The 15,544-nt window shown below is 40.7% G+C and overlaps 1 protein-coding gene across 1 annotated transcript in view; it reads right to left on the reverse strand.

Moving 5' to 3' along the window:
- The window catches only part of DSCAM (DS cell adhesion molecule), a 738,451-nt gene that overhangs the window by 71,195 nt on the left and 651,712 nt on the right, over positions 1–15,544 (reverse strand). The window contains exon 21 of the mRNA XM_068545703.1: positions 13,809–13,942. Coding sequence (XP_068401804.1) covers positions 13,809–13,942 — 134 coding nt within the window. The remainder of the gene's footprint in view (positions 1–13,808; positions 13,943–15,544) is intronic.

Consider the following 15,544-nt stretch of genomic DNA (forward strand, 5'->3'; position numbering starts at 1 on the left):
AGGTCTCAGATGGAAATCAGGAACATGTTATTGGACAATGGAGGAAAGGCAATCCTTGTTACAAAGTGGCAGAGAACCTGGCTGAACTGTGGTCATGTTCTAGTATTTTGTGGAAGGTAGAACCTGCAAGTGACGAAATTGGATGTTTAGTAGAGGAGATTTCTTAACAAAATGTTGGTTCCTACTGACAGTGGTAGTAAAGTTGAGAAGAGAGACATAAATTGAAGAAGGAATTGGTAAGCAAAAAGGAACTAGAACTTAAAGATTTGGAAAATTCTCAGCCTATCCGTATTGTAGGGAAACTAAAGTCCAGAGTAAGTGACTCACTGAGGTCACTGTGCCAGACAAAGGTGAGCAGAGGCTCAAGCTCAGGGCTTCTGACTCAAGTCCAGTGTTGCTTCCTCACACACCATGCTGCCAATTGCAAGCAATCAAACACTTGAAGATCTTACTTTTACCCCTGTGAGCTGTAAAGTAAACCTTATGTAGGTCACGAGGCTGCATAAGCTGCAGTCCCAGCTCTGCAATTAAACGGGGGACACAAATGTTAACTATACCTCCTAATTGTCATAAAACCTATGCTCTCTCAATAAAAAATAATGTCAGAGAATTTCCCATTGTCAAATATTTAACATACAGATACCTAGTGCAGATGATTAAAGGGAGACTATGGGACTCTTGCACAGAGTGCTCAGACGTGCATATGTGCTAGGATGCATGTGTGCACCTGCGCTCCACTTGCCCCGCTTTAGCCACCCAACCCCTCACCCCCTTATGCACACCAGCCTGACTCCGCTATAGAAAATCATGGGCAACATTAATTCCTCTAGAAGTTCAGAGGGAATTTGACTTGTTTCCTGGAAAACCAAGAAGACAATCCCAAGACTATGGGTACTTGTGTTCTGTAATGTTCGAAGGCAATGTTGTTGCCAAATTAATTTTACAAAGCTTATGATGTGCAAATTATAACGATTGCGCTTACTGAACATTCAACTTCAACAGAGCTTTAAATATTTATAAAATTTTCCATGAAGAGTGCAGAGTCCTTAGTTAAAACTCAATCACTATCCTGTCTATAAGCTACAATTGGCCCTTATTTATTTAGTTTTTACCTGAGACATGAAGCATAGCTAAAATCAATGATAAAACTATGATTTCTTATGCAGCAATATTTGTTCCACCATGTACATAGAAGAGTAACCAAAAGTTGAAGTAAAAGAGGTTTATTTATAAAAACTTCCCCCAGTTGGAATGACCTTTCTCTAAGGATTAGGATGGAAAATAAGAGTCAAGCTATTCAGGGGTTCCTACCGGTTATTTGGGAAAATTGGTTGCACTGGTGCTGCCACTATGCTCCCCTGATGACTGCCATAAAATTGGGCACCATTTTTTTGGTCTCAGTAGCAGGACAAGCAGAAAATTGACTGAACAATTTAAATAATTGAAGAGTTGATTCGTTTTCTTTGTTATATACGTAACTGGATATTAAATGTGACTTTTCTTGTTATCATGAAGTTTTAGCAGTGTCCTTAAGAGGTGAGAATAGTCCCAAAGATGCCAGTACTTTCTTTCCTTAGAAAAATGTGAGACCACCTATGCAGGGATTTCTGATTCTAATGTTCTGACCGTCACTTATCTCTGGGTCCCATAAGAAGCTGAGTCAAGAATAGGATATTTTTGTGGAGAGATGTCTGTGTACATTCCCACCTATGGGTGGTAGGGGCCTTTGAACTCACTGTAGAGATGGGTGAGTCACATTTGAGAAGGTGAAAGGCTAGCCCTGCTCACAAAAGGAGAGAAGGCTGTGCTAGGACTAGCTGTCACTTGCAGGTGCTTGGTTAAGGATGCTCACACGTGAATGCTGTAAGGGAGAGCAAGGCTAGCTGTCTCCAGAGGGATGCCCGCAGGTATGGGATGTCTCCAATAGAGGGGGGTACTGAACATTATATAATATTTGTTTTAAACAGCATTACTTATCCATAGATGGTGCATAATTCAACCATTGCTAACAAGTTCAAGAGGTGGCAACAGGTAAGAGAAAAAGAGCTAAATGGGAAAAAGGTTAATCAGAAACCCATTCAGGGTAGTGAAGCAAATCTATTTGTTTAAACCCTTCTCAATGCTCAGCCACATATGCTTGTTCTGAGAAAGAGGGAGGAAGACTATTACTTCCTTATGGAACGTTTTCCTTAAAATTTTATATGATGTATAATAGCACTGATTATATTTACATTTCCTTAATTTTCTTTTTATTGGATACCCGATTTTCCAACACAAGGATTGAATCATGTTTGAGCTGACTTGCCAATTTCTACCTGCATTCCATTATGTGATACTACCTCCCAAATACTGGGAATGTTCAGTGAGAGGGACTGATTTTATTTCCGGATTTTTCCTGATACTTCAGCTAGGCTGATCCTTCAAAGACTTTGAAGCATTAAATGAGCATGGAGGGATAGAATGGAAAATAGAATAGAAAATAACAAAGCAGAGCTACACTCTAAGGGCAACAAGATAGGAAATGGTAGCATAAGGAAACACAGACTCCCAGTGTAGTTTCTTAGGGATGAATGAATCAAATTTGTCAAAAGGAGAAATTTATGGGGAGGGGGAGAAATACACTTTTCTCTATATTTAAATATCTAAATATTTAATTTTCTTCTGGTAGATCTTTAACTCTCTAGTCTCATCATTTTCAGAGTCAGGACAGAGATATTAGCCATTCTAGAAGATTTTATTATTCCTACAATATGAATTAATCTTGAATGGATTACTATAATTGGGCTAAACCTTTGTTTTAAGGGAAGGCTTGTGTTACTTCATGACCTGTGGGAATACAAAACCAATCAACATTAAGAAAGCTCTGATGCCAGGTATATGACTTGTGTACGCTTGGTTCTTGATGGGAAATTCTGCCCCACAGCTCATTTTTAATTCTGGTCGGTGCCAGCATGATGGAGCAGACAGGGCATTTGTGGACTGGGGTGGCCAATATTCTGTGCCCATCATAAATTCCTGTTAGCCACTTGAGAAAATGTTGTTCTGTCTCATTTAAAAGTTATTTAAACATGCTGATTCTATCAGAATCCAGAGTTAACTTGACATTGATTATTAATTAATCACTCTCAGTTGCAATCTTCCAAGTGGCAGCCAAGTTATGTATTTCTTGGTTAATCAGAGATTGTTGAATAAGAAGAACAGGGTTCTTCTCTTTAGCTGGTGTCACGTAACAGGGACAGTCCATAGTTTTCTTGAGGGAAGACTTTGGTATTCTTTCAAGACACACACTTAAATTATAAAATGTGTAAGTAGTTTATCTATTGAGCTATTGCAAATATCGTGCTTCACATCGAATGTTCATGGGTTTTTGCTCTGGGAGGTAGCTGGGGTATTATGCCAACACCATTGCACTGGAAGTGTGGAGGCTGATGTGATTAGAAATATGTGTATGATGAGGCTTGACAACAGGTACAGGACATCTGGGGCCAGCCATACAAGCTCGCTGGACTACAGATCTCTCCTTTGGGCTGTGCAGATGCTCTTAATACCATGCCTAGTAATAATAAAAGCTCATAAATAGTTGCTGAGTTTGAATTCATAGACACTTACTGAGTTCAATTCCATTGTATAGATTATAAGGTAAGTTTGCTTGTCAAGGAAGGAGATATAACCATGGTTTGGCAAATGGAGGAATAATTAAAATAAGGCAACTGACAAATTCCTACTAAAATCTAGAAATAAAATCATTTGAATTCCCTTCCTAAAACTATCCCTTTCATACTCAAGGACATGAATTCACATTTGTAAAATGCCTAGGAAAATAAATAGGAAATTCATGCATTTGATTTGATTTGTAAAAAAATATTTACAGCAAGTTTTTACAAGGCTTCTGACATGTTTGCCTCCCTAAAGTTGTACCCAGAGTGGAAAATACAGCTAACAATATTCACCTTTTGACACCCAAGCCAGAGAGCTCACATTTCCAGTGTTCGGCCTTTCTGTGTTACAGCTTTAGGTCTGGTGGGTGGAGTCATGCATTTCTGAGGAACTCAACAGTATCCTCCTCGAAATGATGTGAAGGTTGCTTAGAAGGTTAGTCTTATCCTAGTGCTTTAATATCACCCCATGAAAAGGCTAGGAACAGCATCTTCCAGTCCTACTTTCACTCCAGAATTATTCTTGTTTTGGGATGCTGGTGTATTATTTTTCCTTTCATGTCTAAGATACTTTTTTAACCAGTAAATAAGATAAAATTAGCCACAATGAGCTACTTTAAATGCTCTTTAGTAATTTCTATAAAACTGGATGTTTACCCAATAGTGGCTGAATCCATATTCAAATCTGTTACACTATTTAGCTGAACAGATGAACTTGTAAAGGCTTGTAAAGCCTTCTTTAATCACCTCAATCAGGTGTTATATTTTCCCTTTGTTTATATGTCCCTTATGGTCCTTTTCATTATTGTCCTTTGGATTAGTCTCCACGTAATAGTTTTTTTCTCATTTCTTTTCTGTGGTTGATTTCTAGTTACATGCAGGTATGGTCAGAAAAGATGTTTGAAATAATTCCCATACTTTTAAATATGTTGAGGCTTGCTTTGTGTCCTAGTATGGGGTCAATCCTAGAGTGCCCTTTGGATTATAATCTTGCATGTTCTTACCATCACTCCCCCATGGATGCTTCAGGCTCTCTGAGTGGGCCTTGCCTCACCCTCCTCCCTCCACTTATCCCCCAGGGATCCTAGGCTAGAACGCTGCAGGGTCGGGACCCACTAACCACTCTTTGGAATGGACTGAGGAAATGTCTGTTGTCCTAGTGACTTTAATAATGACCTATAATTTATTTGAGTACAACAGAAAAAAATGTGTAGAGGATGACTATGGAGTTGCAGGCTGCTCAGATCAAATTATTCAGCATTTCTGATGGATATAAAAAGAATTCCACTTTAAAAAATTTCAATTAACTTTTTAATGAAGCACTAATTCTATCAAAGAAATATGGTGCTTTAAAAAGTTTTAACATCTAATTATTAACATCCTATTTAAAAAAAATGAATGCTATGATTTCATAGATAGAATGTTCACAGCAGTGATTAAAAAAACCTCCAAAGCAGAATAAACAAAATGATAGCGCCTTTAATTATAGGGCAATGACTCTTTCAGAGCATATAAAATCTTTCTGTTTAGTGGCAGAGAAATAGCCTCATTTACATGAAGAATAAACAGCTGGATCAATTTAAGATTTGCCTCTTTTTAAGATTTCTATGTATAATACATTTTGATCTGATTTCCATTTTATTTCATTATTTTCACCTCTAGAAGAAGATAATGCAGCACAAAGATCTTCCTAACGGAATAGACTAAGACGGCCATCTCTCAGAGAAATAATAGCATATTAAAGCTACTTGTTTTATCTTAGTCAATTGTGGTGGTTTCCTCTGTACTTTACCAAGATCACTCTATCGGCTATTATATAAATGGCTATGGGCTACTTTTAAAAAAGACTTCCAAACATAAAATATTTTAATTTTGGGTCTCCCAAATATAAAAATTATTGTTATAATGTTTTGCAAGTGAATTAAAGTTGATATGCAGAAAAGGCATGAAAGAAACGTTTCTCCATGCTATTGTTTAGAATCAGGGCATTGTCCCAATAGACAGACTGACATTACAGGATCCTTATATTTCCCACTGTCTTTCAAACAAAACCACCTCCATTTACTAGTTTTGTTTTATCCTTTCCCCGTTGTCATACCATCTGCCATACAAATGATCTCTCTGTAAAAATGCTTTACTAATTTTACTTGATTGCTATCAGCTATTCAACAAATTTTGCAAAAAACAACTGGTTTAGCATTACATAACTTCTCACAATATAAGAAAGAAATTGTGAGAAAGGTTGTTCTAGGTAATAAATGTAATATAGGTATAATATATAGTTTTGGGAAAAAAATAGCCATTCTTAATTCTTAATTGAAAAAGATCTGAAGCCATTTATTTCCTTAAATAGTACCCCATGTCTGTATCAGACCAAGTCAAAAAGATGATATGTTTTCAAAGCTGGAATCTCTCAAAAGTTCCAAAAGCTAGTTGATCAAAAGGGCATTTTCATCTGTGGCTATTTTGGAAGCAGTAAGAAACAGTGGAGAAGTTTACACGGCTGTCTAGTCTGAATGAATGGCAGTTCAAAGCCAGAATGTGTATTGGCAATTTATCTGCAAAATTGGGCAGGCGATCTTGTGAGACTGGGCTTGAAAAGTGATTTTTAGGGCTTGTTTCTGTACAGAAATTCCATTTGAGTAAATGCTTCTGCTTCCCTTTGTTCAATAAAGTCCAAAATCGGGCTCAGGATTTTAAAGGCCAAGCTTTCTCCCAACCTTAGCATAGGGGTCACCTGCATTTTGACCTATTATAGCAACTGGACAGCTTCACTTGATGTCCAATGAAACTGAAGCACCACAGATGACGATTTAAAAAAAATTAAAATATGGACTTAACAGAAATATTGAGCAGTTATTGGCTGCTTCATTGAGGATAAAGAACTAGATTATTGTTCTTCATCTTTTTAAAGAACTAGATTATAAAAGATAGCATGTACTTCCCCTCACTCCCCCAAAAAGCTGGAGTCTAATAAATATATGTAAATTGCAGCACAAAAAATTTAAAGCAGATTTAGAACATATTTCATCAGAACTGGCCATGAAATACTGAGATATTTCTAAGGAAGCTCAAGAATATATTGATACTTCCCCAGAAATTTTATAAAACCAGAGATGGTTTTCATATGCTTAGCTGTAGGTCTGTCTCAAGGAAACTTTTCTAATTTTCTCCCAGTCATATGATAAGATGCTGAGTGCTAGAGTAGAGCTCAGTTAATCTCAAGAGCACAGAGAGCCTAATGCATGCCTGTCACACAGAGGTGTCCCCAAAAGATCTGCTGACATGTGATTAACTGCGTATGTGTATGTGAAACATGACTGTGTATTCTTTGGATGACTTTTGGCAACTCCATAATTTACAGCTTTGCCATTACAGAATAAAGAGGTCCAGAAATAAGTCCATTTAGCTGGAACTGTGGCAGAATGATTTCCATGTCAGCGATTCAAAAGCACAGGCATTTTATCTAAATCCTTAGGGGATGGAAAGCATCCCAAAGTATATAACACACTTTTCCTGCCTTATTAAGCAGAAACTTCATTATACATTTTAACCTCTATTGGTTGACTCATAGCCGTCATCCATAAAATTTAATTCAACATAGCATTTGCTGAACATCTACTATGTCAGCGTAATACCGGGGTTTCCAAAGGTATAACAGTAACTAACTGTGGTTCCTGTACTTAAGAAACTGATGTGCCACTGCGGGGGCTCAGCTATGCCCCCCTCCAACAGTGACGCAAGAGATTATGGTTACGTCAAAGAGAGGTTAAAAATCAGTGCTGGGGATGCTGAGGCGAGTTAGGGCCAGCTTCCCCGGGGAAGGCAGTAGGCTGTTAGGGTGAAGAGCCTGGTTCCTGAACTCAGACCCCTGTGGGCTACAGACCCTGTCTTTACCTTGCTAAGCTGCGTGGTCCTGGGCAGGCTGCACAGTCTCCATGTCAGTACCAGTACAGAGAAGAGAATAAAAACAACCCCTCTTGCATAAGGTAATCATCAGAATTAACTGATGAAAGCAGTATTTTTAAAAATGTGGTCCATAGAAGCAATTTAGTGGGCCTGGCAATCATTTAAAATATAAAAGAAGAGAAAAAAATCCAATATAACAGAAAATATCAGAGTGCATCACGTGTAGTAAGTGAAGTTTTGTTTACAAGGCTTTTGCTGTGTGTGTGTACTGGAGTGTGATCATAAAATATATTTCCGATTGTGAGTCATGAAAAAACAAGTTTGGAAACTATAAGCATAAAGCATTTAACACATAGCAGCTAGAATATGGCAAGTGCTCAAAAATGTTAGAATAAATAATGTGGCATTTAAGTTGAGCCTTAAGAATAAACATTATTACATGGGAGGATGAGAGGGAAAAGACAAGGAGGAGGAGGACCTAATACACACACACAATATACACACGCACACACACACACAGGAGACACAGTGTGGCTTAGAGTTTGGATGGAGGAAGGTTAGTAGAATAGGAGACTGAACAGCCATTGGAGCTGGGTTATGGAAATCTGCAGAGGTCATCTTGAGAATTCTGAACTTTTTTTAGGTAAAAAGGGAGAAGTTATCCAAGAAGTTTGCACAAGGGCATGACATGATCAGACAAAGAATTTGGAAGAATAATTATGACAGTGATGCGGACAGTGGAAGGGAATGGATATGGGTAGTGCAAAGGCTTCTGCCCTAGTTTGGTTTCCCAGGCAAGGACTTGAACCAAGGCAATGGTGGTGGGAGTGAAAGGAAGGGATAGGATTAGAAAGATGTGGAGAGAGACTCTTCATGACACAATGTCACTTTGCAGGTACTATTTCCCTTGGTCAAAAAACCCTCTCATCAGGTACAATTCTTTCCCTCCTGCAAGCCAGGGCTGTAAATATGTCCTAAGTAACAGTCTCTGACCTGATTATTTGAGTAACACCCTCCTACCTGACTCCTGTGTCATCCAGTGCTGTCCATGCCACTGTTGTGTCGTTTGCCACACCACACAGAGCAGTGACCATCGCTAGTATTTTCTACCCTCCCTAGAACTAGGAACTTCTCAAAGAAAGACACTCTATCCTTTGTCATTGCAGTCCCATGATTATATTAGAGTTGTTCTCCAAATATTCTGGTTTGCCTGTCTTCTGGGTATGTGTTTGTTTGGATTGTATTCCTGGTTCCCTTGTGGTTGAGTGAGGCTATGTGATGGATTCTGGCCACTGATTTGTGCTGGAGCATTTAATGCCTATGTCAGACCCTCCAGAGATTTCTTTCCCTCTGCCATAAAACCCACATGGGTCCTTCCTGGAGTGAAGATAACATGGATCAGAGCTACCACCAACTCACAATGAACATGAATGTGAAAGAAAAATAAAGCTGTTATTGGTGGAAATCACTGAGATTTTTAGGCATGTTGGTTACATAGCATAACTCAGCTTCTCCTGACTGATACACCTCAGACTCTGGCTCAGCCCTTGGCACAGGGTAGCCCTCTACAGAGATTTGCTGTGTAAATGAAGAAATGATTTGGAAACCAATCAGATAATGAGTGGAAAGGGAGAACAGGAGTCAAAGGTAATCTAAGGCTTAGCTTTGTCAAAGGTAATCATTAGCTTAGTCAAAGGTAATGACTAGTAGCTTAGTTGAGAAACAGGAAGAGAAGAGGGGCAAGAATGAATTTGGTTCTGCACATGTTGGATGTGGTGGGGTCTCCAAGAAGACATGGATGGTAGGAAGTTGACAATACAGGACTGATTGGTTCTCTAAGATTGTCAGGGTTAGAGATAAACATTTTGAACCCCTTAACTTCAGATGATAGTTAAATTATGAGAATAGATTCAATTATTCAGGGAGATAGTAAAGAATATGAAAAGAAGGTAGAGTATTGAAAAATGCCTACCTTTAAGGGTGGGGTGTTGAGGGAGAGGGAGAACAAAAGAGAAAGAATAAAAGGATAATGGATGGTAAGAAAAACAAATTTAAAAACAAATAACTATATAATAGCTTGTGATGCTACAACTTAAAATAGGAAGAGCATTACTTCTTCCTAAGAGGCAATGGAATTTTACAACCAGGAGGTCCATGGTGACTTCTGAGAGAGGAACAATCGATATTATGATGAGAATCATTATAAATTCAGGTGGTCACATTAGATACTACTTCCCTGATTCTGTTATTGCCCCATTTTTTTGACTTGAGATTCCTGAATACTTGTGGTTCTCTAAAGCCACTCTGTCTTGTCCTCAGCCCCACTATAGCTTTAGGAAATGCAGTCTAGGGAGGGTTGGGAGGCAAACACACACCTGCTACCTTGGCTTGAATGTTGTCTGGACCTGGTAGAGGTTACTTGCTTTGCTTCCTAGAAGACTTGCTTAATTCTGAGTTGTGGGCTCCACTGTGGAGAGTTAGTTGCTATGAGTCTCATTTGCTCATTCAGCAGCATCTACTGAACTCTACTTTGTGCAGGAACTGGCTAACATTATCTTCTGAAACTGGAATAATTGAGGTGGATCATAGCTCACTGGTACAATTTTTTAGACCCTCTGATTTTTATTCTTCATTAATGAGAAGTTTGTGCTGTCTAATTTCACATTTCTATGTCCATCAGCTTAGCCTTGCAAAACAGACAATTTCTACCTCCTAGTGCTTATGTAATATATAACATTTTTCACAGTCTGCTTTTAAGTAGGGAGGGTCGTTAGAGAGGAAATCCAGGTTAACTACTTTCTACCTGGGACCTTACAAGGCTAGCTCATTACTTTGGATTTCCATTGCTTCTCATAGTGTATGAATCGATCATCCAAATCATTATATACTAAAAGTAATAGCCATGGTCCAAAAATTATATGATGAATTCCTCAATCAAACGGATTTGAGGTTTTGCTCTGATTGGGAAGGTTGACGTCTCTTTGCATTAGCTGGTCCCTCACAGTGAGATTAATGTTTACCAAGCACCACTTTTAAACAATCAGCCTTGAGACAAATTTCCAGTTTCTTGTCTGGCAACATACAAAGTTTCATATTCTGATGCCTTTTACTAAGCTGACCTGAGAGAACACCGTGAAACAAATGCCTATAATCAGACAATGCATTGTACATATTAGAGAAAAGAGCCTGTGTCTTTTAACAAGGCCCTTTCACAAGGAAGGGGCAGGAATTGAGGATCTTGAGAGAAAATTTACATCAGCAAGGTTAGCCGAGGGACTCTTATAAAGAAGATTAAATTACAGAGTATGCTGTGTCCTAATTTATCTTCCCATGTTCTACATTCGACTATGAAGTCATTTCAAAGGAAAAAATATTCAGATACACAAGCAGGAATAATACACAGAGCTAGGACTGCCCTCTGGTGTTTCTTTCGATACATTGGCAGAAAAGTAAAAGTCTCAGAAAATTTGATAGCATAGTTTTCTGACTTAAAATTAAATCGCAGAAACTAAAGATGGGAAAAATTCCCCCTTTCCAGTAATTTATAGTTCCTTACTCATTCCACGGAAAAAAAACAGAATAGTAGATGGAATTTTTTAAGTCTTCACCTCTGAAGACACGTGTATTAGTTCTCTCTCATCTTTACTTGTAATGGTGTTATTTTATTTTAAAAATAGGTATCACATGAGAAGTCTCTGTACCTCACACTCAATTTTGCTGTCAACCTAAAACTGCTCTAAAAAATAAAGTCTATTAAAAATAGGCCTCGTGGTCTTAAATGATATTTGAAAGAGATGAATAGCAATGTGGTTCTAGAGATGGAAGAAAACTGATTCTGGTTCACTTCATGTTATTGAGGACAGCTCTGGAGTTCTGGGTCCTCTCTGCAAAGCTTAATAAGTGGTGCTTCCCGGGAGACCACAGGCACCTTGTGAAAATCATATTTCTAGATTTACAATGTTTTTTTAATATGGTTAAAGACCGCACAGAAACACCTGCTAGTGGTTGTAAGACATCAAGGAGGTGAGAAATTCAGTTATTTCCCACCTTTTCTGGTTAGCTTGATCTCGCTAAGGTATTTTTTGCAAGGCTCTTGTGGAGAAGGTCCTGGATAGTTGAATCCCATTATTCTGTGCAGGGAGAGACTGGAAATCCCTTGGGAAATCATTTATAGTCCACCCTACAGAGTGTTCGATGGATACTGTGTTCGGGATAGTGACTCCTCCTTTTCTATAGGACTTAATTCGTAGGCTGGGAGGATGGAGAGTAACATGGCACCCACGATGCACAAAGGCGGGCTTGCTCGTCTAAGCCTCAGCCACTCGGGACTAATTCCAAATAAGCCAGGCTGGGGCTTTTAGTTTAGCGATGAAGAGCCGACTGGGAAGACAGAATGAGGGTAAGCTGCCTGTGTCTCCTGTTCCCTGCTGGCTCTCTCTAGCTTGCTGGAGTCAAAAGAGCAATTGGGAGTCCTACGGCAAATCAAGAAATGAAGGAACGAGTAAACATAAAGAAGCCCTTCACATTCTAGTGAAATATGGGCACACTTCCGGCAATAATTTTGTCTCTCTTTGGTGAATGTGGTGGTATGTCAGGGCTGACGCTCAGAGGATCAGAACCTGCACGGGGTCCTCAGTGAGTGGCCTCTGAGTAGAGGGCCAACCACCGCGTCCCCTACACTGCTCTGCATCTCTGGGCTTTGACGGTGGGATCTGATGGTAGGCTTCAGCAGGTGAGAGCTAACAGCGTGTGTGAAACCAGGTAAGGAACTCACACAAGTTCTGAAACCCATATCTAAGCATATTACCTCTAAGTCTTTACCTCAACTCCAGAGGTGCTGCTGTTGACATATCAACAGCAGAACATACAACTTGATATTTTTCAGAGATGGAGGCCCATCTGTATGCCACACTCCTGCTCTCCCCCTGTCTCCCCACCGTTAATCCTCAGTGTCTTTGGTGCCACTGGGCCTCTGGGTCCCCTACAGACTCTAGACTTGGGAAAGCATGCCATTTTAATTAAAAAGTAATTACTAAATTAGTTCAGGAATGTTATTCAACCTTAAAAAGGAAGGAAATTCAGACACATGCTACAACACAGATGCACCCTGAACATATTATGCTCAGTGAAATAAGCCAGGCACAGAAAGATAACACTGTCTTATTCCGGTGATACCTATGAGATTCCGAGAATAGTCAAATTCACTGAGACAGAAAGGAGAAGGGTGGTTGCCACGGGGTGGGGGAGGGAGCACAGGAGGTAGTGTTTCATGGGGACAGAGTTTCGGTTTTCTAAGATGAAAAGAGTTCTGGAGATGGATGGTGGTGATGGTCTCACAACAATGTGAATGGACTTAATGCTACTGAATCGAACACTTAAAAATGCTACTTTTATGTTTTGATATTTTACCACAATAAAACCAAAATTAATTTTTGTATTCACTCCACAAACAATGAATGGCTATGCATGTCATGTCCTGTGCCGGGAGCTGGGAGACGGAAAGATGGACTGGACACAGCGCCTACCTCAGAAAATGTCATAAACATTTCTATGAAGACATCATAAATTTCATGAACCATTTCTGGTTTTCTTTGAAATTTCCCCTTTGGATACACACATTCTTCTGTTTAAGAAACACTTTAACTCTGTAAGTATCATTCAGTGGTGTTATACTAATGACAGTAAATCCCATATTTTGAAATATTAAGTACCCTAACTTTTAATTCCTTCACAATGAATTAAGCTGACTGTTGTACTTGTGAGGGTCATAGAGTCTTGTCAAAGTCCTTCATTTCTAGCACAACAAGGGTTTTCCGGCTGCTGGGTCTCAGTGGGCGATGGGCAGGGAAGGAGGACGGGGTCGGGGTGTGCGAGGGAGGCAGGTGAAGCATGAAGTGCATCGAAGGATGAGCCCAACAGCAAAATCAATAGGTGGGGTCCACTGACGATCAACTAAGGCCTCTGGGTTTTGATTTTGATAAGCCGGCTGGCAGTTTTTGTGGGAACTCACACAATAAACAATCATTCCAGACAACTGTGCCCCTTAGAAGGATTCAGAGGTGTATTTTCCAATGAGGTGGTAATGAGGACCTTGCTTTGTATGTGCACACAGAAGGGAGAAGAATAAAACCACTGGGAAAACCCAAGGAGGTGGGAAACAAAGGAAGGAGAAGGTCGCAAGTGAGCGCCCGTGGCTCGTTTCCGGAAGATGCTTGAAAGGCACTGGGTGATTTACCAACTTACTGTGGGGTAGGGGTGGGAGCAGAACACCGTGTACTTTCGGATGATGCCGTTCAGCTTGAGAGGGGGGAGCCAGGACACAAAGACCATGGAGGCCGAGGCCGCAGCCGCCTTGACTCCCGCGGGGGGACCTGGAACTGGAAAAGCAGAAAGTTTAGTGACAGAATGATGGAGTTTCCCTCCCCGCCACTCCAGACCCACCACCCCACAGGACCCCCCTGCGCCCTGCCACTTTCTCTTCCCAGCTCTTCGGGAGTCAGGGATGCGGGCTGAACTGTGTCCCTCAAAACCCATGCCAACTACACATTGGCACTTGCCATCTGCCTCTGCAAGGATTAAATCATGGACTGTTGCAGCCGCTGACCTTCAACACCTACTGAAAGGAGTTTAGGGTGGAGATCAGGAATGAGGCACTCTGTGCTCTGGGAATAACTGGCAGAACAGGCCTTCAGATTGATAGATATTTTTAGGAGAAGATTTTATGAGCCCGATTCTTGCATCTCCTCGTATCTAGAAAAGCACTACAATCATTAACGGTGACACCTGTTCCTCATGACAAGCAGGAAGCTTCTGCCAAAGCGTGTGCTTGACTGCACGCACCCCCTTCACTGAAATCGTATGTAACGCTGACCTTCCCCCCTTCCTCTTTGGAGCAGTTTCTCAGAGCTATCTGAAATTCTGTCTCCCGGGCTATAGTCCTTATCTTGCCCCAAATAAAACTTAACTCACAACTCTCACGCTGTGCATTTTTTTTTCAGTCAACACCCACTTGTTGAAGCCCTAACCCTACCATGCCAGAATGTGACCTTATCTGGAGATGGAATCTTTACAGAGAAAATCAAGTTAAAATGGGGTCATTTGGGTGAGCCCTGACCAGCATGGCTGGTATCCTTGTAAAAAAAAAAGGGAGATGTGGACACAGAGACACACATGGAGGGAAGACAGTTGGAAGACACAGGGAGAAGATGCCCATGTACAAGCCAGGGACCGATTCTCGCTCACAGCCCTTGGAAAGAACCGACCCTGCCCACCCCTTGACCTTGGACTTCTCGCCTCCAGAAACGTGAGACAGCACATTCCTGTTGCTGGTCCCCCAGGCTGCGGGGCTTTGTTACAGCCACCCTGGGGGCTGACACAGTGTCTCTCTGACCAGCGACCGAGGAGCTCCACTGGGCCATGTCCTTGGGCATGTCCCCTAAGAGCCCACTTTAGCAAGTATCCTGCTCAGTCAGTTTAGCCAGAATCCCCACCATATCTTATCACCTTTGATACCTGATCAAAGTCCTCACTCTCTGTCACCACCAGGTAATCTCTGATCATCCTCGCCAGCCTTCTGCAAAACTCCTGTGAAGTCAGTTTAGCCAGAACGCCCCTCATCCCTGATGTTTCCTCTTAGTAATTTTTTCACCCAATGACCCCACTCCCTCCCCTTCACTCCTTGGCTATAAATTCCCACTTTTCCTTGTTGTATTCAAAGCTGAATCTAATCTCTCTCCCCTACTGCAAAAGCCCCATTGTGGTCATGCCTTCACCTATCAAATCGTTCCCGTGAATGAAGTCTGCCTTGCTGTTCCTTAACCAGTGTCATGAATAATTGTTTCTGTGACAGAACTAACACAATCAGTTCAAGTCCCTGTTTTCCTGGGAGCCTTCTCTATGCTTTTCAGTCCCTGATGATTTCCTGCCTCTGACTAGCAGAGAATTTAGCTTCTGGGTCATTCTTGTTTCTGCTACAGTGT

This window comes from Eschrichtius robustus, chromosome 6 (assembly GCF_028021215.1).
Source record: "Eschrichtius robustus isolate mEscRob2 chromosome 6, mEscRob2.pri, whole genome shotgun sequence".
Taxonomy (NCBI): Eukaryota; Metazoa; Chordata; class Mammalia; order Artiodactyla; family Eschrichtiidae; genus Eschrichtius; species Eschrichtius robustus.